The following is a 23,930-nucleotide window of genomic DNA, read 5'->3' on the forward strand; positions in this document are numbered from 1 at the left end:
TCTTCCAGAGCTGTGGTTCTTTCCGCAGCCCCAGTTAACACCGCAGACTAAGCATGAGCTTAGCTGACTCATGGAGCACCAGCTAGCCTTAACAGATTTCAGAGATGATGATGTGTCACTGTGTGTGTGTGTGTGTGTGTGTGTGTGTGTGTGTGTGTGTGTGTGTGTGTGTGTAGAAAAGATGTTCTATTACTCACTCTTTTCCATTCAAAAACAAAACACCCCATGAAATGTCTGAATGTTTGAACTGAATACAAATATGGACAAATCTTTTGACAGGAAAGGTGAATAGAAGAGAGAAAAGGAGAGAAATGAGAAGAGACAAAAACAAAGAGAAGAAGAAATGGAGCAAAAAAAAAGGCGCCGAGACCCAAACATTTCAACAGTGGGAGTGTACTGCAGTGAGCAGAGTCCGACAAGCACCGCTTTTGGACCTCGAGCACCAAGTCCTTTGCTAGCACACCAGCCGTTTGAAGGACAGGGAGGATTCCAGCACTGTCTGCCGTAGTCTTGGTAAAAAAAAAAAAAACTCTCTTCCTTGAAATAAAAGCTGTGATAAAAAAGCTGTGTCAAAATGGAGGAGAGCCTTGACTGAAGGGCTGCACTACCAAAGAGCCGGAAGCTACAGAGAGGGAGAGAGCTTTGTTGGACTTGAAACACGGTGGAGGACGAGACGGCAGAAAACAAACAAGTTCGGCCTGTGGTCAAGACACACGTGTTGGCCGTGTCCCTTCCAAGCCTGATACACGCTGGGCAGAGATAAAGAGATGGAAAAGGGAGAGGGACAGGGAGTGTGACAGTGAGCGGAGGCGACTGACAGATGTTTCATTGTGAAATGCAGACGCTCCTACACGCTAACAACATCCATGCTGAGGTCCTCTCCCTGGCTTCTCTCTCAAGCCTTCTTTACATTGAGAGGAATTTGTGAAATGGTCCTCTCATCATTGAGAAAGATCAGGGCAGAGACAAAGACTCCAACTTTAAAACCCAGAGATTTTATTTTAACATGACTATTATTATTATTATTATTATTATTATCGTTATTATAATTATCATTATTACAACTACTTTCCCTACTACTGTTATTGCTGGACTGTTAATCATTGATCAACTGCTTATGTCTGAGCAGCCCTCTCTGTCAAATGCTGATGGAGCGTCTGTGAGTGCGGGGGTCTCGGCCCATGAGCCCCAGCAGACGGATAAGTTTCAGTCATTAGAGCGCTTCTGCTGGCTGTCAGCTTGTTGGCAGGAAGCATAAATCCTTGTGGATAATTGGCACATGTGACGACGGACCTTGCTGCCCTCCGTGTCCACCGCTTCCACAAGGTGACGCCCATTCCTTTACTCCGCACAAGGACTTGGCAAAAAGGCTGCTTGTATTACAATCAAGGTCGACCATTCACACTCTCACACACACACACACACACAGAGACACGTGCACATACACACATCTGCATCTGCATGTGCAACCGCGCGCACGCACACACACACACACACAGGTACACAATGCAGTGTGAACAGTAAGTATGAGACTGTGCATGCCCTAGTGATATTCAAGTTCACATCATTAGCATAGTATTGTGGCTTTGAGAGTGGCCGGGGCCGGTGAGAGAGACATGAAAGCCCCATCGGGCAGCCGCGGACACAGAGCTGAGTTTTCAAACAGCCTGTGGCTATGTGGAGCGCACAGACGCAGAAGGAGCAGAGAGTGCCATGGCCAAGCATAAAGGCTTCTTCCTGTAGCAACTTTCAAAACAGCGACATCAAGAGTGGGCCGCAGCCAGGGAAAAGTAGGTTAGCAACCGAGTGAGGTGACACATCCCATCAAGAGCCTCATCAATTAGAAATTAAGCTAATTGGCTTGGAGAGACCTCCACGCTGGTTGATAAGTGGGGGTGTTGTGTTTTGACAAGCTGTGGAGCGATAACAAATGTATGTTTTCTCCCTTCCCTCCAGTTGCTTTCTCTTCCTCTCTTTCAATCTCTCTCACCCCCTTTCCAGCTCTCTCTCTCTCTCTCTCTCTCTCTCACACACACACACCACTCAACACTGATTGCCTAATGTAAACAAATCAGTTTTGTCAAACAAAGTTTTCATCAATAAAGCACGACTGGGATTGAGCAAAATTTCTCCGCTTGTCTTTCATTGATATAAGACATAAATCACCCAGCGGACCTGGTGCTTGTGTGTATAAGACACAGCCCATGGTCGTGAGAGGCAGCAGCCTACATTTCAGCAGGTCAGAGACCACTGTTCCAGGAACTGTAATGGAAGGGCAAATGGGGCCTCTATCTAAATAAACAATGGTGCTCAAACTGTGGGTTTTCAATGGTCATACGATCCACAGTCCAAATGGAGACCACATGCTGGTGTTTAACCTCCTGAACAACCCTCCATGGACAAATGTGTGCCATATATATAGATATATATGTATATATATATTTGTGTGTGTGTGTGTGTGTGTGTGTGTGTGTAGGTGTGTGTGTGTGTGTGTGTGTGTGTGTGTGTGTGTGAGAGAGAGAATATTTGTCCTTCTGAGACACATTTCAATGGTCGAAAGAGAAAAATAAACACCTTAACGGTTTCTCTCAAACAATGGCACAAATAAAATGGAAACAAGAGCTGTAGGCGAAAAAAGAAAAGAAAGAAAACCCCGCAGTTGAACTGCAGATCCCACAGCGGGAAAAAATAAAGATGTGGAGAGACTGACCGAACGAGGGGAGGGGAAAAAGAACGAGAGGTGATCCGGTCACTGTGCATACTGATGAAGAGGAGGAAGAGGGGAATCTCTCCTCCATCTTGCCCTCAGGCACGGTCACACACGGAGCAGGCAGAGCTGTCAATCAAACTGCAAACAGGAGATGCAATGCATGCGGACTGTGCTTCTGGCCTCTTCCTCACTCACACTCACACTTACACTCTCTTAACTACTCTCTCGTTCACTGGCTCTTTCTCTCCCTCCATCTTTCCTCCTCTCTGTGCCTCTCTACCTCCCCCATCCACCTCATCCTGTGAGTGCTTTTCCGGACAGCTCCAGTGAATGGCAGCCTGCCGCGCTTGTCCAGCAGGATCCTCTGGGTGTGAGGAGCGTGTTGGCAGACGGCGTGTCCAGGGCCCCGGTAACACTCCATCTCTGGACACAATTGCACCGCGGCGAGAACAGCCGCAGGAAGGAGGTGAGATCAACAGACCATGGGGGTGGCAGACGGAGAGAGAGAGAGAGAGAGAGTATATATTCTCTTCCTCTTTTACTTCTCCTTTCATGTTCTTTTTCTGCATGTCTCTGTCCGTGCCATTATGCTGACAGCCCCGGCGGCTGGGCAGAACAGGGGTCACATTCAGACCGTCACAAGGAGCTTGAGTGACGTTTGAAAGCTGGAAGCACACTGTCCACAGAGGTAAGCCAGGCTCAGGGAAGTGACCCCCTCAAGGGGCCGCTGGGTGCAGAGTCCAGCGCCTGGCACGGGCGGGCGGACAGGAGTTCTGCCCGGCGTTTTAATGTGCGAGCAAAGGGCCAAAGAGGTCCTGCTGCGTGGCGAGCGGAATGGCTACGGGCAGGACAGAGAGAGGAGGGGGAGGGGAGGGGAACTGACTGTCACCGGCCGCTGGGGGAGGCCAGCCTGCTTCCGACGACTCCTCAATGGCGCTCATTGTGCACTTGTCACAAACACGTCAAACCTTTTTTTTATTTATCCCCGCTCCCTTCCCAACCTCCAGAACCCTGAAGGAGCTTTCTTTCTTTCATTTCAGTCAGAGGAAGATGGAGGGAAGTGAAGGAGGTTCAGTTCACTAGCGTGCCATGTTGGGCTGGCTGCGGTTGACCAGCAGCTGTGTGCCTGCGAGACTGAAACTCTCTCTCTCTCTCTCTCTTTCTCTCTCTCGGTGTCAGCAGGAACTAAGCGGCGCACGTGTTTGTTTTCAAATGCAAAGAAAAAAAGGGGAAAAATTAGATTTCTCTCAAGCTCACGGGCGAGGGGATGTGCATGTTTATTTGAAACGGTGGCCTCGCCAAAAAATGATCTTCAGCAGCTGTAACCTCAACCTTTAGACCATTAGACTTCTCCATTAGACTTTTCGTCGCTGCGGGATGGAACGTGGTTTTGGGTAAGCAATAGCAGAGATCAATTCCCAATCAATGCTCTGTGTCAGAGGCTGAGAAAAGGCCTGGGGGAGGGGTGAGGGGGCTATCTACACCATATTTTACAGGATATACAGTACTCAACAGTGCATGGCACCAGCACAAATCAGTAAGGTCATTTGGAAGAGCTCCACGGTCCAGAGCTCCATCACCTCTCCCACATAGCCAGCATATCCCCTACCTCTCCCCTGGTAACCGAGGGCGACGCGGTGTTTTCATTTGAGCCTGGGAGCCCCCCCTGCCGTGGCCAAAAAGCCCTCTCTGAGAGCAACGGCAACATCTATGTCAATGTTTGGACAAGGCAGAGTCTGATACAGTACATTTAGATGCATATTTGTCGCTGCGGGTATTGGAATGTTATTACGCGGGGGCAGATAAATCCCTTCAGGTGGGTGGACCGGTGTGTGTGTCTGCGTGTGTGTGTGTCTGTGTGTGTCTGTGTGTGCGCGTGTCTATATGAGTTTGCTGGGTTCATCTAGCTGTTATCACAGTCACTTGCTGAGACCTGCGTAGTCTGCCTGGAGCTGGTCAGATGAGTGGAAAGTTGGAGCTGCACCTCCGAGCGGTCGGTACGTTATCCAGCAGGGTGTAATATGGAGAGGAATGGACATACAGAGAGAAGAAGAGGTAGAGGACCGCAGGACAGAGGAGAGGAGAGAGGAGGAGGAGAGAGGAGGGAAGAGAGGACAGGATAGAGGAGGAGAGGAGGGGAGAGGAGAGGACAGAGGAGAGGAGAGAGGAGGAGAGGTGCATCCGGCCGCACAGAAATAGCATTCGCTTTTCCTGTTACCACAGCAACCACCCTCCATCCAACACACTAACAAATCTGTTCATTAAGGCAACTGAGAGAGAGAAAGAGGAAGAGAGATAGAGAGAGAGAAAAGAGAAAAAGAGAGAGATAGAGATGGAGGGAGAGAGAGAAACAGAGAGACAGACAGACAGAGGGAGCAAGTAATATAGAGGGAAAGGAGGAGGAGAGAGAGAGAGAGAGAGAGAGAGAGGGAGAGATAGAAAGTGAGTGAGACAGAGAAATGAGAGACAGAGGGAGTGGGAGAGATTTAGAAACCCACGGTGGTGGAGATTGAGAGCCTCTCCTCCGCTCACCTATTTATTTTGAGGCGCTTCCCTTGGTGGCTGACAGGCCTAAACAGAGAGGCTGATGGGCTGTCACCCTTTGGGGCCCATCTGCAGCCTTCTGCACAATCTCGCGGCAGCTCACGCGTGTCAGGCAATCAGCGATGCTCAGACAGACGAATGAACGGCCCGCTCTCGCTGGTCGACGTTCGTGCGGCGCGAAGGCTCGTGCCGTCTCGTCTCGCTCCTGACCTCACCTTGTCTGCCCATTGTCGTTCCCATGGACAGCAACACTCTCTGCTACCACCTGTCTGCCTAATGTGACCCACCCATAGTACCAGGCTGTAACAATGACACTCACCAGGAAGAGCTGCTTACCAAAGGGAGACCTTCCCAAAAAAACTGCTATTTTAAGCTGGAGGCTAATGACCAAAACAAAAACAAAAATGGGTAGCAATGGGGCATCTTGTTATTTTTGCTTCGCATTACAGCTCGCCACCTCAGATACAGTTAATACATAAAATACATGGTGATGGTGTGCCTGTTTAAAAAGTTGTGGGTCCTTTGTTGTTCTAGTTTTTCTGCTAATTAAACAATCTGTAAAAGCGTACATAATCAATGACATATATATATATATAATGTTTTTTTTTAAGATCACTATGCAAGAAAAAATCCTTCTAGGAGACAAAACCAACATATCAGTGCTTTTGGAGGAAGATGGTTGGCGCATCCGGTGGGCTTTTAAGATAGTATTGCACAATTTACATTAAAATGAGCTGCCAAAATTGCCTGCATTAGTTAGTCTTAACTAGTATAATTTGCTTATTTGTTGTATGATTTATAGGCTGCACCAGAGAGCACATTTAGCCGAGTACAAAATGGAACACCCATAAGCACAAAGCTAAATTAGTAAACAAAACACCCATAAGCAGCATAACGGGAGACTGGAACAGTGCACATGCAACGCTAGGCAGATACAGAGGCAAGGAGAGGAGAGAAGGACAGGAAAGGAAAGAGGAAGAGAGAGAGAGAAGATGCAGAGACAGAGGAAGAGAGGAGGTAGAGAAAGGAAAAAGGAAGAGAAAGAAGAAGAAACGGAGAGAGGAAGAGAGAAGGTAAGGAGGGAATACGACGGAACAAACGAGTGAACAAACGAGTGGGTGAGGTAGGCGGGCAGCAGTCTTCAAAGGTTCCTTAAGAAAATCTTTCTGCAAGAGGAGAGGGAGCCAGGGTGAAGGCCAAATTGGGCTGAGATCTAGCAAGTTCCATGCCTCCCATCATGCCTGCCAGGCTGCCACAGTCACGGGCACTACCCTAGACACACACACACACACACACACACACACACACGGAGCAGAGCCTGAGCCCGAGCAATTCCCAGGGATCCCCAGATGAGAGAGGCTAGAGGGACAGATGGTGGGAGTTTGCAGAGCTTTGAGAAGGATGGAGGAGAAGGCTGCGGAGTGCTGAGGGGATCGAGTGGCGCCGTATGCAGACGGGCTCAGGGAAGGGGGCACGGTCAGCAGGGGGACTCAAGGTTGGCGGTAAATAACGGAGGAGCAGGTGGAGTTGTGGAGCTTTAGGGACGGACAGGACACAGAATGCAGAACAGGGGTGAAGTGTGGCTAAGAGGACACATACACAGCACAGGAGGGAAACCATTAATCGAGGTGCTCGCTCTCTCTCTCTCTCTCTCTCTCTCTCTCTATCTATCTGTGTCTTAGTGTGTGTATGTGCGTGTGTGTGTGAGAGTGTTTGTGTGTACTGTATGCATGTGGGTGTGTGTGTGTGTGTGTTAGTGTAAGTGTGTGTGTGTGTGTGTGTGTGTGTGTGTGTGTGTGTGTGTGTGTGTATTTGTGTGTGTATTTGTGTGTGTATTTGTGTGTGTGTACAGTATGTGTGTGTGTGTGTGTGTTAGGGAGTGTGTTTGAGAGCAGGCACAGCTCTCTGACATCTCTAATGCAGTCTGGCGGGTGAGGGATGCCCTTATGTTGGCGCTCCTGACAGGACCAATCAGTCGCCCTCCACCTGCTGCGTCACCCCGAATAAAGCGGGGCCCGTCTCAGTCACAATGACTCACGACGCAAGCTCCCTGGAACTGCTGCTCCCCCACAAACTCTTAATTCAATCTTCATCGATAGCCTTTACTGCAGCACCCCCACCCCATCACACACACACACACACACACACACGAGTACACACCAATACACACAAGGGATGTCTGATGCCTCATCATCACTCAAAGGTCCAATGGGCTTCCTGGCCCGCTGCCATAAATGACTTCTCTCTGGAGCTGAGGAGTGGGGTGGGGTGGGGGGTGAGATTTTCTAGAAGCTATCTAATCTCTGTTTGCAATGACACGATGAACTGCAGCGCCACATAATGGTGTCTTGATGGTCAAGGGTGAGAATGTGCTCGGTTTAGATGGGTCCCCTTGGCGTGCGAAACACGTGCTGGAGGCACAAAGGCCTTGGTGAAAATTTCTGCTTCTGCTTCTGAAATGCATTCGCTTTCGGAATGGTGATCCTCCCTAGATAACAAGGGAGCTCGGGCACCTGGGACGCCCTTACACAGACGAAAGGCATCGATGGGAAAGGAACGCTCCGGCAGGGAAAGACTAATTCTTTGTAGCCCAGGTCTGGCGGAAGAAGGTGAGGATGCAGCACATCATTGTAAACATCAGCTCCGCTCCGAGTGCAGTGTGCTTCTAATAGTCTTCTGTTTATTAAGCTCGTGAGAGCCCGAAAAGGATATAAGGAAGATGGAAAATAGACCATAACAATAACACAAGTCTGCAGTCGAACGCATTCTCAACTGTCAGGGGAAAAACACCCACAGATCCTTGGAGTGCCCTGAAGACTATGGCAGGCCCCTTTGTTTGCGCGAACGACGCAATGTTTCATCTTAATGGCTTGTTTACGGTAAAATAAATAAATAAAAATAAAGCAAAGAATTCCGCTGGGCTCAGCGTCACCGCCATTGTAGCTCTGACTGCGAGTCGTTCCTATTAATCTGCTCTTAATTAGATTAAAGCGGCTCTCGCAGAAACACTGAAGCCATCCTCCTCCTCCTCCTGGCTCCGGAGGAGAAAACAAAAGTGGCGAGGCGCGAGGGGTAATTCTTCGGCGCAAAAAATTCCTCCTCGGTAGTTTTAAATGCCACACTCTAATTATTGCCTCAGCCATTACGGCTCTATGGAACATGGCAGTAAATCATGCAGAGAGTGGGCACATTACTGCCGGGCTGCTGCTATTACCCAGCCCTTCCACAGGCTCCTCATCGCGCTCCCAGGCAGCTTTCAGATGGCCGCTACACACTGAAGGCCTGTTTACTCACAACACCACCATCAACAGAACCATAAATAAAGGAAAGCTGTGTTTGAGAGGGGGAAAAAAACAACAGCATGGAAATTAAAACGACTCGAGGCTTTGTGTGTACTTGTATACACAAACAAACACATGCACAAGTGAACGAATGAACAAACAAATGACAACACAACAAACACACACACACATACACTAACACACACACACACACACACACACACACACAACGCACACACTAACAGACACACACACACACACACACACACACAGGTCCAATTCACAAATGGGGCTGAACCTGTGACACGCCACCACATACCTCCATCACACACTTTTAACCCCCATTATAGCCATGCCAGTGAGGCTTTCCTTTACATATAATTACAGCAGAGTAATGGTGCATACCGCTCACCCGTCATTAGCCGCCCCCACGGCCTCAATTATCACCACTGATACAACTCTTATCAATTTACCAATCCATTAGCGCTCCTCTCCCCCAACAGAGAGCCGCCCCGGTGGCCCCCACACATAAACAATGGTTCACGGTGGCAGCTAGTGGCAGAGGTCTGCCGGCCTCCTGCCGTGTGTCATTATTTGCCAGAGTGCAATATTTTCACAGCATGCGGTGCAACGAGCTGGTGCCCGGGAGCGTGAGGGGATCATTGGCGCACGACAGAGTGACAGGACGGCAGCTCTCCATCAGAGCTTGGCGTCGCGATGGGTGGCATCCCAACAGCTGGCCTCCGTAAGGGGAAATTCATTTTCGTTGGTCCCATATTGGGAACGCTGCCAGTAGTGGCGGAAAGTGTGTGTGTGTGTGTGTGTGTGTGTGTGTACATACGTGCGTGCAAATTTGATCATCAACTGCTGGATTTTAGACGAGTCTGTCCCCTACTCTCCTTCCTTCTAAGTACCCATTAACCCGGCGCCCTACTTGTATGCACGGTCACACAGAGAGAGGGAGGGAGGGAGGGAGGGAAACAGAGAGGGAGGGAAGGATGTGTACGCGCAATCTGAATATGGGCAATCATGGAGGCTTTGACGTTACGGCCGCAATCAGTCAGATAACTGTTAATATGATGACACTGGCCACACCGGAATTCTCATCTGCCTCTCCATACCACACACACACACACACACACACACACACACACACACACACAGAGCTCCATCCGAAAGACGTCTGGAGACCCATTACTGTTGACTCAGATACGCTAGGCAGCAGGCTCTAAGCCACGCGGAGCCCTGGCGTCGTGGCCACCTAATGAGGTCTACAGAGAGATGGAGGAGGGCTGGAGGAGAGGCAAGATGGAGGCCCACTGGTCCTCCCTTACGGCCTTTATCTATGAGGTGCTGAGAGCGGGAGGGAGAGGCCACCGTGCAGCCACACAAGACGTCTGGCATCTCAACCCGAGACTAACAGGCCTCTCAACTTAAACGGCTATGAGGAAAGAGAGGGGGAGAGAGAGAGGGGAGGGGAAAAGAGAGGGGGAGAGAGAGAGGGGAAAAGAGAGGGGGAGAGAAAGAGGGGAAAAGAGAGGGGAGAGAGAGAGGGGAGGGGAAAAGAGAGGGGAGAGAGAGAGGGGAGGGGTGATTGGTATTTTGGGTTGGCATTTTAGGGTGTGGAGTGCTGGGGGTTGACAGAGTGCTCGGGTTGTATGATGGGAGGAATGAAATCACCCCCAACCCACACACACACACACACACACAGACACTCACACAAGTATACACACACACAAACAGATACACACACACACACACATACACACACACACACACACACACCCTCTACCCAACCTTCCTTGCCAGCCTGACAGAGATTTGAGGGTGAGCGGTGAGGGCCGGGAGCTAGCATTCACTATCTGGGTGTTACATTCCTCACTGGTGGAGTGGCTCTGGCAGCAAGGGGCCCTGGGGCCACCGCTCTGCTCGACATCGCAACGGGGTGGGATCCCTTACCCCCCACTCTCCCTCTCCCTCTCTCTCACACTCTCTCTCTCTCTCACTCTCTCCCTCCCTCTCTTTCACACTCTTTCTCTCTCACACTCTCTCTCTCTCGCTGTATCACAGACATGCATTATTCACCAGGCCTCTGCTCTCTCTCAGGGCATGTCGACGTGTGTGTGGCGTAAGGAGGGAAAAAATAACTTTTGTTCCCATTTGAATAGCGCTGGAGTGTGTCAGATGTGCCTTCGTCACTCTGAGGGAAATTCGGGTTTTTTTGGTTGCATTTGGGGGTCTGCAAAAACAGAGAGAAGTTGTGGAAAGACCGTGTGAGAGAAAGAGTGAAAAGCTGTCTGACCTTTCTGTCACATACAGTATATATGAGGTCAGAGAACTGTGGTCCCAACAAGTGAACATGTAGTCATGGAGACGAGGAGAAATTCCAGGAACTTCTGGACGAGACCATTGACATGAAGAGCATGCTTTTGGCCTGAGATGCACAATATGGCTGGGGTTGGAAAACAAGTCCCTTTCAATTCATTTCAGCTGTGGACAACACAAGAATGAGCTGGGGCCCTTCTCAAAACATGAAAACACAGATCGAGAATGAAACAGTCTGTGTTGGACAAGGAACAGCTAACTCAGCTAGCGTGTCCATGAAATATGTATCTTACTGAGTCAATAGCATTAGCATTGTCCAAGAGCCTCTTTCAAATTAAACTGTTGTCATGACAAACCAAAGAGGCTGGTTGTTATGGTGATGCTTCATCTGGCTCTAAATGATTTCTGTTAGTGTCCACCATTTCCCACAACTGAAGGGGAGGCATACACTGCTAAACAAAACAAACAAGGTGTTTAGCCAAGGGGTAAACCTGAAACAAACGTGACTTACAAACACACTGTGGTCAAAAGTCAAAGCCATACAGATTTCTGCTTGACACCCCAGCCCCACATACCATACCCCCACAACCCCTCCACACACACACACACACACACACACACACACACACACACTTTGCCTGTGCATTTGGGCATTGGGTGGCACGCACACACGCTCAAATATCTCTGGAGCTGACCGCCCAACAAAAGCGCCTGTCCATCCCTGGCTCTCATTAAAATGGGCCCTGCAGCTGGAGGGACGTGAAGGCTGATGAGACGAGATGGAGGCCAGATTAACATGGAGGGCCTGAGTCACTGCAGCGGGAGGAGGAGGAAGAGCAGGAGGAGGAGTAATGGGGGTGGGGGGTGTAGAGGGTGTGTGTGTGTGTGTGTGTGTGTGTGTGTGTGTGTGTGTGTGTGTGGGGATTCAGGGGTTGTTGCTGAAGCAGTGAGCACGCTCGGCAGGGTTGTGTGTAGCCCTAGTGTTCACTCTACGCGAGTCTTTGGTGTGAGGTGTGTGTGTGTGTGTGATTGAAGGGGGGGCTGGTGGGGGTAGGGGAAGACATGTGACATTGAATCTCTGTGAAGTGAACATCTAGATTCGCCAGAGAGCAGCCCCCTGCTGCATGCACACACACACACACACACACACACACACACACACACACAGGATTCACGGTGGCCTGCACATTAGACACCCCCACTGAGTTCCATCTCCATCCAGCCCCATCTGCAGTCCAGGCACATCCTCGTCTCCAGCAGCCCAGCACGCCCATCCCCATCCCCATCCCAACCCCTCACCCCACCGCTCCCCCCACATCCTCCCCAGCGAGGCCGAGGAAGGAGAGCCAGAACCAGACAGCCACAGCGCCGATGGAGCGTCCCTCAAATGAGAGCCTCTAGTCCGCCCATCGAGCACAGACACCCTCCACCATCACCACCGTTACAGGCAACGATCTAGCGAGTTCTAGCGTGCAAACGGAAGGAGAGAGAGAGAGAGGGAGATGGAAAGACAGGGTGGAAGAGAGAAAGAGAGAGTGAGTGAGAGAGAGTGGGTGGGTGAGAGAGACAGAAATAGAGAGAGAGAGAGAGAGAGAGAGAGAGAGAGAGAGAGAGAGAGACTGAGGGGGAGTGGGATTAGCAGGAGCATCCGGATGATTCATCACGATTCTCTGCACCTGATGTCAGCCGTGCTCCCCCCGCACCTTGCGGCGTGTTGATGAGAGGTGGGAGGAGGAGAGGAAGGAAGGAAGGAAGGAAGGGGGAGAGAGAAAAGGCAAAAATGATTCATCTGCAAGCTTCTTGTCCCTCAGGACTCCCCTCTGTGTCTGCCTTTACACAAACACAATAGTTAGCCCTTTTTTCTCACAGTGTGCCTCTCCTCCAACACACACATACATACACACACACACACACACACACACACACACACACACACACACACAGAGTGGGGAATAAACATGCTACAGCCACTGTTTTGTGATTCTGTAAGTGAACGAACATACACCATGTGACCTTTCTCAAAGCAAACAGGTTGCCAAATTGCTTCATCAAATGCAGGAAGCATGTGTTCAAACTGATCTTATTATTATTTTTTTTGCTTTGACAGGCGCTTCCTTCGGAATTCTTAATGACTTCTTTCCTTAAGCACACTATGTCCCGGGCCATGAGTAACACCAACAGCACCCTTCTCAGGAGGTGTCCCCACAATCCACCAGGCAGGCAAACCAGTCACTTGTGTGTAGCGTAACAACAGGTTGATGTGCGAGACTGACACTGGCTTGTTGACAGTACACAGGCTTGTTTCTGTCACTTAGATCAGTGCGCCATATGACTCAGCCTGACTTGTGACACAGCACACTCTCAAGTCTGCGTCGTTCCAAGGCGCACGCACGTTTTGTTGATGAGGAGCTAACGGTAACGCGGCCATGTGAGGATTTACGGTCGGTGAGAGCGGATGCTCTTCTGCCTCCCCGTGCGCTCGTGGTGAATCTGTGGGAATTCAGAAGACGGTCCCATTCCGAGCCGTGCATTAGTGTGCGAGAGTGATGGTGGGTCGGATTGCAGGGAGCCAGTACTTCAACCCTCTCTCTCCCCCTAACGCAGATAAAGACAGAAATATGCCTCTAATCTGGGCTATAGCTCACTGGCAGCGAAGGGTCTGAGTGTGGGAGTGGGGCATGTTCAACGGGCAGACACTCACTTACACCATTACTCCTGTCCAAACAAAAAATGGATCAGGAGAGGAGAGGAGAGCAGAGAAAGGGAGATTGAGAGAGTGAGACAGAAAGGGTGGGAGAGAGAGAGAAAGAGAGTCTCTAAGAATCTAATCTACTTTGGTGGCAAAATGTGACTGAGTTTATCTTGTCAGTAGGAGGGCCATTTCAATCCGGCATGCTAAGAGATGAGTTCTCGCTCTCCTTTCTAATAATTCTGGCTTTACCCCATAATCACTTTACCTGGGGATCAGGTGAGAGCCTCTCATTGGCTGAATGACCACCGTTGTGGGCCACACATTGCACCAAGAAAAGAATGACGCCGGTATCGTTCTATGAAAGGATGTCACGTGCGACCCTATTCACCTATGCATCATAACCCGCAATTAAATACTCAAACTCAAACGACATAAAACACTGCAAAGGGAGGGGGCACGTTCCATTAAAACCATACTGCAATTATGCTCTTTTGCGGCAGTCGCAGCGCACTGCTAATTATCATTCTTTTAAGCTTATCTGCTTGCCTTGACTTTGAGGCGGTAAAAAGCAAAATCGGCTTACCTCTGTAAACCAGCACAATTAATTGTAATCTAGTTTAATAGGAGCTCACTTTGGCTTGCTAATGTGACTAATTACAGAGAAACAGGAAGTGCTATTGACTTTGAGCGACTGCCATTACACCCTGATGGAACCGGTGATGGGTGGATGCTGTGAAGCACCCCCACCCCACACACACACACGCTCCCCGTTGCAGCGACCAGCAAGTGTGTGAGCGTGTGCAGCACGACATCTAAACAGACAGGCTGTCAGGAGACGCATACTAATGCCGCTCAGCCGAGACCCACCCACCACACACACACAAGTGCACATGCACACACACACACACAAGCACAGATGCATACACATGCATAGACACAGAGACAGACAGACAGACGCGCGCGCACACACACACACACACACACACACACACACACACACACACACACACACACACACACACACACACACACAAAAGCTATCAAGAGGATGAGTAGAAAATGAGAAATGGGGCTGCGGCTGTAGACACACACGGAGTAAAGGGAGAGAGTGTGGTAGAGCACAGAGAGCCGAGGAGGGGGCAGGGTGAAGTAAACAGAGAGACAGCTTGAGCACCCACAGAATGCTCCACAGCATTGGGGAGATTGGGTAAGACCCAGAACAAGCCATATTGCCTCCCTAATCCTTAAGGAAACCAGAGCTGACACACTCCTCCCAACTCTCCTCCCGATGATCACTGGCTGCTGGCTTTGTGTGTTCATCACATCTGTGTCTGGATGTCAGGAGGGATCCCAAGAGCCTCAGTACAAGTGCTCCTGTCAGGCGCATTAACCTAAACCAGCACACCCATCCACTGTTCTGTCCACCTCACACATACCATCTGTACTGTAATGTCAACTACCAGGCACCGCCAAGGCAACCTAAACACTCTTTGGCATGTGTAGGGGAAGGCTGAGTAGGTTAACCTCCACACAGCTGCATCCATCCCCTTAACAACCTTTTTTTAATCGTGCCGAGTCTATGCACGGAGAAACCCCTGACATAAGATAAGCCCACGAATGCACTCAGAGTAAATCACACACGCCGGCGATGACGCTGGGTGACCTGGTGTAGCCACGGGGCAGTGGGAGCACGGCTGAGTAATCCCTCCTCTTGCATCACATCCTCTTCCACAGGGCCGCTATCGCCGCTTGCCAGGCGAAACGACTCCGCACAGACAGTACTTCAAAGTTGTAGGGTTCAAATACCTTCAGACCAGAGACCATTATATACGTCGGCTTATATATATACACATATATATGCGCTCTGAGTCACTTTGAATAAAGCTGATAAACACGTCGGCGAGGTTGCCGAATCGGCCCCGGGATGCGTGGGGGTAACGGGGTGAGGACGAGGGCTTTGCTAATGGGAGTTCGTCCTCCATGCGGTGCGTGGTGGTGATGGGGGTGGAGTGTGGGGTTGGACTGACGCACTGCTGATATGGCTCTTTCATCTCCCAGTCCAGGTCCCTGGTGACCCACATCCAGACAATTACACCCCAGTTTACTGCCCTGCCTCAGGCTGCCTCACCCCTGCTATCTAATCCATTAGCCCAGCCAGTGCCAGCCACCATGAACCGACCCGGTGACTTTGACCCATTGCTGCGGGTTAACCACAACGCTTTTTGTGCCCTGTGTGCGACCTGGAGGACAGAACTAATGCGCCCCTCCATCGAAAGTTCTAGAGGAGAAGGGGACATTTTCCCTCTTACAGGGGTGAATGGAATACAACTGGTTTTTTCAACTAGTCCGTAATCATTGTATTGTTTTAGGGCACAGCTGCATTTCAAAAAGAAACAGTTTTGCAAGATATGATATCAGTTATATGATGGCATTCCGTGAGTCTTAAAACTTCAATAAAAGTTAAAGTAGGCCAATTCAAACATAGACTCGTTTAGCTACCATCCCTGTGATGGTGCTCCCTATACTGTATATATTTAATGACTAAATGTGTAACAGTTCACTTCAGCTCTGCCAGTTTGCCTTAGACAGTTTAGAAATAGCTACCCAACACATCACCGCTAAAACAAGCCCTCATGCTGACAACCTTGGAAAAAAAAAAAAAAAAAAAACACACACTCTGTGCACAAGATGTTCTGCTTCTGGCAAAGCAAAACCGCCATACTTTTGCAACACTATCAAAACAAGCACATTGTTGGTTGCGGATGCCCTAGCCGCACTCCTCCCCTGTGATGGCTTCTGGAATGTTCCTCTTGTAGCAATTTCACGGGACGTGGGGGAGCGGACATACCTTTTGTTGGTTCCGTGCGCTTGGGGAGATCCAGCGTGTCGTAGCTTTTGTCGTTCTCACCGTTTTTCCGGCCTGCGTGGAGATGAGAGGAAGGGAACAGGTGTGAGAGTCAGCTTTGGGCACAACAAACTGTCAGAGGACACCAATCTCACACACACGCACACACACACACACACACACACACACAAAAACATTCCACTATATACTATATGCATAAGTACACCTTCACAATATAATGCACAATATCTCATATAAACATACAGGTAAGAAACAAAGAAAACATCGACACACAGGGATACAGTATGTACATGACATGTTGGAATGAATGGATGCAATATCAAAGCAAACAGACAGAACATATACTACCACTGTATTTCACCAAGACACAGAACACACAATCTACACTACTTGTACATGGACAACATAAAAACTAGATGCATGTGGAGGGACTTACACAGAAATGTATGCATAGATAGCACAGAGCACCGAGCACAGACACACAAACTGCATTTTCTAAGCAAGCATACTCTAAATGAGATGGACCAACATAATTTACAGCATATGCATTTCAAACATATGCGTGCACACATAGTGTAGTCTTGCACAGAGATAATATGCACATATGCATCTAAACGAACATGCACAGAGAGCTAGCAGAAAACAATTCCATCACCTAAAGCAAATACAGCATAGATACACAATGATAGACATGCCAACAGCCTACGCATAGACAACTGTACACTGACTACTAAACACACAAACACACACATACCCACACAAAGCATAGACTAATCCAGGGACACACACACACATGAACGACAAGGCCGGTCACGATAAGCTAAATGGAATAGCAGTTTGGACAGAAAAGCTGCTTTCACAGCACAGTGTTGAGAAGTAGAAGGGGAAAGGGGTGTGATTCAGGGCAGTGTGATATAACAGGCGGTTTGGGAAACATACAGGAAGTGAAGACTTAAGGTTACACATTCAACATAATACTGATGGCCGTTGAATCATTGCAGGCACTGAAGGCCAGTTCTACAACAGTCATACTAATATTACAGACTGGAGAATTGGCCATCTCGCATTAATAATACAGTATTTTTTATAGACATAGTCAGTTTAAAACAAAAGGATGACAACCAAGAAAAGATTATTGGGGACTGTTTTGTTGGACTTTTTCTGCCAGAAGAAGAGAGAAGAGTAAGACCCAGGAATGCACAGAGGTGAGTGTAGCGGAACAGAGGCAGGGAGAGACTCACCTTGATTAAACCACTCCTCTACAGTTAGCCAAGGAAGCAGCAGCAAGGCCAAAACAAACACACAAACAAACAAAAGCAGGGAAGAAAGAGAGGAGTCGTGAGAAGTGTGCATATTAGATAGACAGAAAGAGCTGAGCTCACTTGTGTATGTGTGTGTGTGTGTGTGTGTGTGTCCCCGCCTGAACTAATTCAATCGTACTGCAGACATGGGACACAACAAGGACCAAAACATATGGTGCAAACACAATAGCATAAAGAGAACAAGTGAAAAATAGGACACACTCAAATCCAGGTTCATCAGAAGCGTGTGCACGGGTGTGGGCAGTGGGACAGTGAGTTAGTTGGCATGGAAACACATTGACCTTTGACCTTTGCCTGGCGTCAATGGGCAGCAGTGAATGGGAGGATCTCCCTCTCTCTTTCACACACACACACACACACACACACACAAACACAAACACACACACGGTGAGTGATGGCACACAAGGATAGTGCTGCTGCATTTGCTCTCTCTGCACGGTGAGGTGGACACTAAATGCCAGGACTTGCCAGCAGCATCAGTAATAGACACAGAGCTGAGTGCTGCTTAATTTGCGCAAGAAAGTGGGCCCTGAAGCGTAATCTCCCAATTAGTTTTTTTTCTGTAAACAGCACAAGTGTCAGTGTTTTGGCAGGCCAGAGAGGGCCATTTAATAAACTATGCTGTAGTTACATGTAAAGTACATACTGCATCATAAGCTCCCCATAAAGGCATTTTATCCATGGGTGTGTTTATTCTTTTTCAAGAAAAAGAAGAAGGTTCATACATGTTGCAGACATGAAGCCAGCATTATATTAATATTATGGACATTAAAACATTTCTATAGCAAACGTAGAATCATCATGTCTTCCTCAAAGTCTACCTTCAGGGCTCCAGAGAGATACATTTGCTGGGTACAAGTGGCCTGCTGTGCATTCTGTAATAATCTCTTGCTGTAGCTTGTAGCTGAGGCTTAAATGGTGGAATTTCCTTGCCCACGCGATGAAGAACATTAATATCAATGGAAGTCACTGGCCATGGATTTGCTCTGGTGATTAAAGGAGACGTGAGTCACACTGGCATTCCATTCCAAACTGCTGTCTCCACCTGCCCACCCAGGGATAAGTAAGCAGCTGACTGACCCCCATCCTCCCACCCCCACCGATGGACACACACATGTGCACACACACACACACACACACACACACACACACACACACACAGCCTCAGAGAAGCCTTCTAAACCTGTTGGCCATCAAGAGGGCTGGGGCTGAGTGCCTTAAAAGGGCCCGTAATCCCCTCTGAGCACAGGTTCGGTTCTAGTCATTAGCCCACTCGGCGCCCCCGAGCTCCAGCTCCAGCTCTTGCTGATTAAACCCAGCGCCTGAGTCAGGCGGCGCTGTCAGGAAGAACACTGACACCCAGAGGCACTCGCAAGCTTTCAACAGGAACACAAAGAAGGAAGACAGACTATCTCTGATTCATCTGATTCATTCGTCTTATGTTCAATAGATTCAATATTTCTGCCTGAGAGGAAGGACAAAAACACTCACTCTCTCACACACAACGCGCACACACACACAAAACACACACACACACACACACACACACACATGAAACTAGTCGCTTCAGTGAGAGGAGAGATGGGAGAACAACAAAAAAGACAACATGAGAGGCATATTAAAGTGATTCATCCCAGCTTGTGTTGCTTGTTGATGTTGATGTTGTTGTTGCTGTGGCTGCTGAGGTTTTAAGTTGCCAGATTCCACGTCGTCGCCGCCGTTGTCGTCTTCGGCTGTTGTCTAGTCATAACAGTGCAGGGCCTGAGTAAACACTGTGCTCTCACATTGTCAGGCCTGTGTCATATGATAATGCCCTCAGTTGCTGTGGACATCTCGGTCAGCTTGGCGGGGCAGGGGTCAGATGCATGCCTTGGATGACTTCTGGTGTGTCAGCATGTGTGTGTGTGTGTGTGTGTGTGTCTTTCTGTGTGTGTGTGTGTGTGTGTGTGTGTGTGTGTGTGTGTATATGTGTAAGTACTAATGTCGGCGGGACCTCTGAGACTGACCTTTGGCCTTCTTGCCTCCGAAGCAGCCGGCGTCGTCCTTCTTCTTCCGCTGGAGGCCGGCCGAGCCAGGGGCCTGCAGGGTGGACGGGTCCTGGTACCTCTCGGCCCCGGGCACCTCCTTGTGCACGTGGTAGGACAGGTTCCTCATGATGCACACGCAGTTCTCCACCGACTGAGAACCCACAGGAAGGAGAAGAGGAGGAAGACAGGGGAAAAGAGAGAGAGGGTGAGAAAGATAGAAAGGGATAGAGATAAAAAAAATGAAGGGAGAGAGAGAGGGGGAGAGAAAGAGAGAGATACAGTATGATGGGGAATAGGGAGGACAGAAGACAGAGATTTCAGGATGAGGGGAACGGCTGACTGCGTGCAGGCCCAGAGGACTGTGACAGCAGGGCTGGGCAGGGGTGGGGGTGGAGGCAGGCGTAGTCGGGGGTCCTGACGGGCTGTGCTGTTTGTGTTGTTGACGTGCTTCACTCACCTTGTTGTCCATGTCCTTCTTGCCCACCGCCGACTGCAGGGCGTGGAGCAGCGCGTCCACCAGCCCCTCACACTCCCGGAGCCTGCGCCTGGCCTCAGCGCCATCCGAGCTCACGTTCCTACGACACACACACACACATACAAAACCATAAAGGTCAGCCACCCACCAGCACACACAGCCACAGCAGCACGTTTCCCAGCTTTAACATAGCAACAGTCAGTCAGCACTCTGGCACCCATATTTCTGGGCTACAGAGATGCCAGGGCCACACGCACGCCGCGTGACTCAGCAAAAAACCCTCACCACCACCCCCCACCCCCCTCCATAGGACGGCAAGATGTGCCGAGGCAATCATCCACGACTGGGGAACTCATTTGAAGGGGGTTTCATGGCTATCTAATCCGATTAGAAAGCTCCAAGCATGCTCATTGGAGAGTGACATTGCCCCTGCTGCGCGCAAAAGGGCAGTGGACTTGGGGGGAAATCAAGAGAGGGAGAGAGAGAAACAGATAGAGAAAAATAGAGATAGAGAGAGAGAGAAAACAGAGAAATAGATATATAGATAGATAGATAAATACAGTAGATAGATAGATAGATAGATACAGTAGATAGAGAGAGACAGAGAGAGAGAAAGAAGAAAGAACAAACGAACGAAAAAAGAAAGAAAGAAAGAAAGAAAGAAAGAAAGAAAGAAAGAGAGAGAGAGAGAGAGAGAGAGAGAGAGAGAGTGTGTGTGTGTGTGTGTGTGTGTGCTGGCCCTCACACAGAGGGAAGTGCATAGTCAGGGAGGGGGGTGAGATGAAGGAAGGTGGACTACAGTCACCCCCCAACCCCCCTCTACTCCCCTGGTCGGCCTGATACCTGGACGCCCTCCACTGTAGCCTGGGCATTAGAGCTCATTAAAGCTGATCTGTCCATCATAGACACACAGGGACCATAGGGACCCTGACGGCCATCTGGATGGATGTTTCTTCTCATCTATCTTAACCTGAGGCTCAAATGCACACCACTAAGAACCGTCTCAGACACACCAAAACAACTCTTCTGCCACAGAGGCAAGAGCAGTCGGGTGTTGATCAGACGGCTGGGGCTGGGTTTGTTTGGGTTGTGCCCCGATGGCATGGGCGATGCATGCCAGCTCGTGGGCTTGCTTCCGTATGCCGGCCATCAATCCCCACTGTTCTGCCTCTGCAGACGGAAGCCTTTTCAACAGCTGTTGCTCACTGAGGGCACTTGTGGGCGTTTCACTGGTGTGGTCAATGTCCTTCTTCGTTGTGTGTGTGAGAACACATGAATGGCTGAATAAGAAGAATGCTGTTCTGTACAATTTATTTACTCTTTGCTTGATGGGATGGGCTGGACTCTCTGCTCCATGGACTGGAGGAGGGGGTGGGGTGCTTTTGACAAGAAAATAACTTTTCCATTACACCCTGTGGGAGGTTGTGACAGCATCATCTGACCTTCACTTTGACTTCAAGGTGGAAGTTCATCTTTTTCAACTCCAGAACATGCCAACCGGCTGTAAAGGTACATCTTGTTGCTTCCTGCACTGTATATGATTTCTAACAAAGAAAAGGACCAAAATGAAGGACACAGATCTCTTTACCAGTATCTTGACACATGGACATAGACACAGACGCGCGCACACACACACACACACACACACAAAGACACAAACAAACACAAACCCCTTTCTGTGCTGAGCAACAAAAAAAAGGCTCCGCTTTGAAGCAGCTTACTAGGCAACAGATGTCATTGGATACAGTTTCCATGGAGACTGGCAGAGCGGCAGGCAGCTTTTGTAAGACAGACTGGGGGCTGGAGACGTAAGGGTATCGGGTGCGGTCCGGCGTGGCTGACGTCACACACCACTCCTCCAAGAGACGGGTGAAAGACCGGACAGAACCGGTCTCTGGCCCTGGAGGAAACGCGCGTTCCTGCCATCCCTGACCCCCCCCCCTATCCTCTGGACTATTAGTCTGGCCTGGGTGCCCTGGCGGTGCTGGCTGTGGGTGGAGAGTGATAACCATGATTCAAATGAAAACGGGAGGCAGGGGGCCTGGTCCCGGGAGAGAGGCAATGTAATCTGAGGACAGGAGCAGCCTCGGCTCCGGTCACCCAAGCAGATACAGATGTCTGTGGTGAGAGAGGGAGGAAGGAGGAGGAGAGGGGGGTGAGAAAATGAGATAGAGAAAGACAGAAGACGGAGAAAAAAAAAGACGGAGAGGAGAGAGCTTGTGAGTGACAGGGCGACAGGATTGCAAAGACATGAAAATAAAGACAGAGAGAGAGAGAGAGTCTGCAGGAGGCAAAAATGGAATGTTAATCTGTGTCTAGGGAGGAACCGGAAAGAAGAGGAGGAGGAGGAGGAGGAGGAGGAAGGAGGGAGGGAAAGGAGAAGAAAATGTGTGAGTGTGTTTCTGTATGTGTGTGTGTGTTTGTGTGTGTGCGTGTAAGGTTGGTGGCGGTTGGAAAAGTAAGCACAGAGTTGGCTGCTGACCAGCAGGCTGCAGTGCGTCAGCTGCAGGAGATTAGAGGCATCGGAGAAACCTGAGAGAGAGTGAGAGAGAGAGAGAGAGAGCGAGAGAGAGAGGTGGAGACATATAGAGAGAGCGAAAGAAAGAGAGGGTGGAGAGAAACAGAGGGTCTGAGTGCAAGCTCTCGGTAACCCTGACGCGGCTACTGTGGTGGGGCGAGACGGCAGACTGCCAACACACTCGGGCCTCCACACCGGTCACTAGAGCTCAGAGAAGAATGAAGAAAGAAGGAAAGGATGAATAAATAGCTTGTGTGTGTGAGAGTATGTTTAGTTAGGGGGGTTATGCAGTCTGGGTATGCACGCACGCACACACCACACACACACAGACCAGGAGTCCCACAAACTTAGCAGCGGTGGCCACAGAACATCTGCAGAGGTCGTGGCACGAGAGGCGAGCCCGGCCTGCGGGATCATCTGGCAGGATCAAAAGAAACTTCCAGAAGGGCCATCGCCCATATGCGTGGGCGGCGCTCTGCCAGGGAGGACGCCTGGCCTTGGCACACAGGGCAAGCCCGCTCATTTCAATGACGGAGAGAGGGAGAGAGGTTAACTTGGCTTATCAGCACGGCAGACAGAGGGGAGGTGAGGGCAGCGGGTTTATCTACTGGCCAAGAGACCCACAAGCCGACCCAAGGTCCCCTTCCCCTGATCCTTTCATGTGGAGGTCAGCCGTGATTCCATTGCCCCAGTGCTCAAAGAACCACCAGACAGACAGAGAGAGAGAGAGAGAGAGAGAGAGAGAGAGAGAGAGAGAGAGAGAGAGAGAGAGAGAGAGAGAGAGAGAGAGAGAGAGAGAGAGAGAGAGAGAGAGAAACTTGGGGCTATGCATACAGAGGAAGCAAAGTCTTTTGTCCCCAGGGGTTGGTGAAGCTCAGCCAATGGCTGTTTTCCGATTCTTTCATCCTGCCTAAAAGTTCAAGCATTGCCTAAACCTTGGGGCATGCTTTTCGAACACCCCTGCTTTTCGATCTTTCCGAAAATAAACCGGCTCACGTTAAGGGGGAATTCCCGACAGGTGAAACCGCTGGGCTAGAAGAGCACAGGCAGCTTCTAGCCACTGACACCACCTTCTTCGAGGTAACCTTGGAGGGAGAAAATACATTCTTATCCTACCTTGCTGATCCGGAGAAATTCAACTGCACTTGTCCTCCAGCAGGCTAGCCTGCT

General features: G+C 49.8%; 1 protein-coding gene across 13 annotated transcripts in view; it reads right to left on the reverse strand.

Annotated features, from left to right (window-relative positions):
* The window catches only part of arvcfb (ARVCF delta catenin family member b), a 176,406-nt gene that overhangs the window by 16,771 nt on the left and 135,705 nt on the right, over positions 1 to 23,930 (reverse strand). For 11 of the 13 annotated variants that reach the window (XM_048242923.1, XM_048242920.1, XM_048242919.1 and 8 more), the window contains 4 exons: positions 20,225 to 20,342; positions 19,747 to 19,918; positions 17,660 to 17,677; positions 16,401 to 16,472 (listed from right to left, as the gene is read on the reverse strand). In XM_048242923.1, the coding sequence (XP_048098880.1) occupies positions 16,401 to 16,472; positions 17,660 to 17,677; positions 19,747 to 19,918; positions 20,225 to 20,342 (380 nt within the window). The remainder of the gene's footprint in view (positions 1 to 16,400; positions 16,473 to 17,659; positions 17,678 to 19,746; positions 19,919 to 20,224; positions 20,343 to 23,930) is intronic. The other 2 variants (XM_048242924.1, XM_048242914.1) reach the window with 1 other exon arrangement.

Source organism: Alosa alosa, chromosome 5 (assembly GCF_017589495.1).
Source record: "Alosa alosa isolate M-15738 ecotype Scorff River chromosome 5, AALO_Geno_1.1, whole genome shotgun sequence".
In the NCBI taxonomy this organism is placed as follows: domain Eukaryota; kingdom Metazoa; phylum Chordata; class Actinopteri; order Clupeiformes; family Clupeidae; genus Alosa; species Alosa alosa.